Raw genomic sequence first — 2,122 nt, 5'->3', positions numbered from 1 at the left:
CAAAAGCAATATTATAATGAATTAATAACATCAATTAGTTGAGCTCTACACGTTACCCTTGGTTTACATAGAATCTAACAGTAAGAAATGTGAAGTTACATCAAAATGCATATCGAGCTATAACGCTTTTCCAGATGAACTTTCAGGGCAAAGTCTTGTACGTGTCTTGCATCACACTCATTTCTCGTATCATTTTTTTTTACCAACTCATTTCTCGTAACTTTCAAAGAACTTGCACGTGATATATCAATTTAAAGAAAGCAAAACTGAATGTTAAAGCTAGTAATGGAATTGTTAATCTAAATGAACAACAAATAAGACAAAAACATTCACGCCCTATCCTCATTCCTCAACATGCATCAACATTCAAACATCTTAAGCTTAATTATAAGGGGTACGTAATAACAATAGTATTAAAGAAAGCAGAATTAATAACATAATTCTGATTTAATCGAAGAAATGAACATTGTTATCACTGGACAGAGAATTACTGTATCCAGCCGCCGCCGAAGACGGAGGAGGATTATACATAGAATTGGTAGCAGATGAATTAGAAGACGAAGAAGATGACACAACCATCGACGGAGACGGCAACGAAGCCGGTGGTGTAGGCGGTGGAGCCGGCTGAGACGACAACAACCTAGGTGGTCGCGGTGGTGGCAGCGGTGGAGGTGGTGGTGGGAGAAGAATCGCCGCCGCGAGAGCATGATCGGACACTGATGATGTTGTAGTGTTGTTGAAGTTGTTGTTGTTGTTGTTGTTTTGAAGGGAAGTGATTGTGGCGGCTTCTCGGTACTTGTGGCGGAGGATGTCAGTACGGACGGTAGTGAGTTCGGATTGGAGAGACTGAATGTGGTGTTGAAGAGCGGAGATTGCACCCATGCAACCATAGATTGGATCTCTGAGTCTTAAGTTTGCTTCGTAGACTAAACTGTTTGCTGCGTCTCCTCTTTGGCTCTCACCCACTTCCTGCATCAAATTTACTAATCATATCTACTCCACATTCACTATTTGATTATATATAGAAACTATTATGGAAAGTCTTGAACAAGAGATTTTTTTTGTTAAAAACAGTGAATTTTATTTGTATGCAAAATGATGTTTATTTCATTAGTAAGGGTATTTTTCAAAATTTTATGTAAAAAAAAAAGACAATAGTTAGCTTCTTACTATAATTATTATACTACAACAAAATAAATGTTTTGATTTGCTCTTATTTACAAATTGCAACGGTTGCAACCACCAATAGAAAACCAAATGTGCACTAGATCCGGTAGAGAGGAATCTGACGAATATTAGATTTGGTATGATTATGCAAAATAGCAAGTTGATAGTGTTAATGAAACCACATGAACTATAAGAAACTATATCACAATGGAAAAAATATTGTTTTGATCAATAGTTTTGGAAAGAGTCAAACAAAAAAAAGGTGGTAGATCCGTTGAACTATGTCGCCATAATCAAAAGTGATAGATATGGATTCAACCAAAAAGAAAAATAAATAGAAGAAATATGATATGGATCCAAAGAGTAAGTAATAAGAAAACATTAAGAAGAGATATTAAATCATTAGTGTAGAAATATGTGTATATGTAATTAAGTACCAGAAGCATCTTGGAGACGTTACTGGCGCCGAAGACTTTATGAACGGCGGCGAACTTGTGAGGTTCGTGTGGCGAGAAGTAAGGAGAGAAAGGACACTCCTCCGCGCAACGACGGCGGAGGAGCTTACAAGCGGCGCATGGAGTCACGGTGTTCAACGTTGTCCCCGGAGGCACCGCCACGTGTCTCCTGATCCCCATCACGGCATGATCCGTCGTCGTTTCGAAGGTTGGATCTTTCTTGATCTTCTTCACGACCTCGTAGTACTCGCCAAATCCTTCCCTGTTGTTTCCAGTCAGTTCAAGACCGATAGATTGATCTGATCAATCGATTATCTTCGAAACATCACCAAAGAGTAAAAAAAAAGTATCTTGATTAAATTACCTGCCTCTGGACATTCAAGCATGCTAATTATAAGCTTGCTTTTGATAATTTTAATGGAGGAGGAGAAATGAGGAAGAAGAAGAAGAAGAAGAAGAAAAAGAGGAGAAATGGAGGAATAAGAGTTACTTAACAAAAG

General features: G+C 38.2%; 1 protein-coding gene across 1 annotated transcript; it reads right to left on the bottom strand.

The window, feature by feature from the left end:
* Positions 1 to 374: 374 nt before the first annotated feature.
* On the bottom strand, positions 375 to 2,122 carry LOC18026598 (LOB domain-containing protein 13). Its single transcript, XM_006410059.2, has 3 exons — positions 1,987 to 2,122; positions 1,605 to 1,884; positions 375 to 969 (listed from the first exon to the last, which is right to left on the bottom strand). Exons 1-3 carry the CDS (start codon positions 1,998 to 2,000, stop codon positions 448 to 450), a joined length of 816 nt encoding a protein of 271 aa, XP_006410122.1. The 5' UTR covers positions 2,001 to 2,122; the 3' UTR covers positions 375 to 447.

This window comes from Eutrema salsugineum, unplaced genomic scaffold (genome assembly GCF_000478725.1).
Source record: "Eutrema salsugineum unplaced genomic scaffold, Eutsalg1_0 scaffold_10, whole genome shotgun sequence".
Lineage (NCBI taxonomy): Eukaryota > Viridiplantae > Streptophyta > Magnoliopsida > Brassicales > Brassicaceae > Eutrema > Eutrema salsugineum.
The sequence above is the reverse complement of the archived record's forward strand: the minus strand, read 5'-3'. Positions and strand labels throughout refer to the sequence as shown.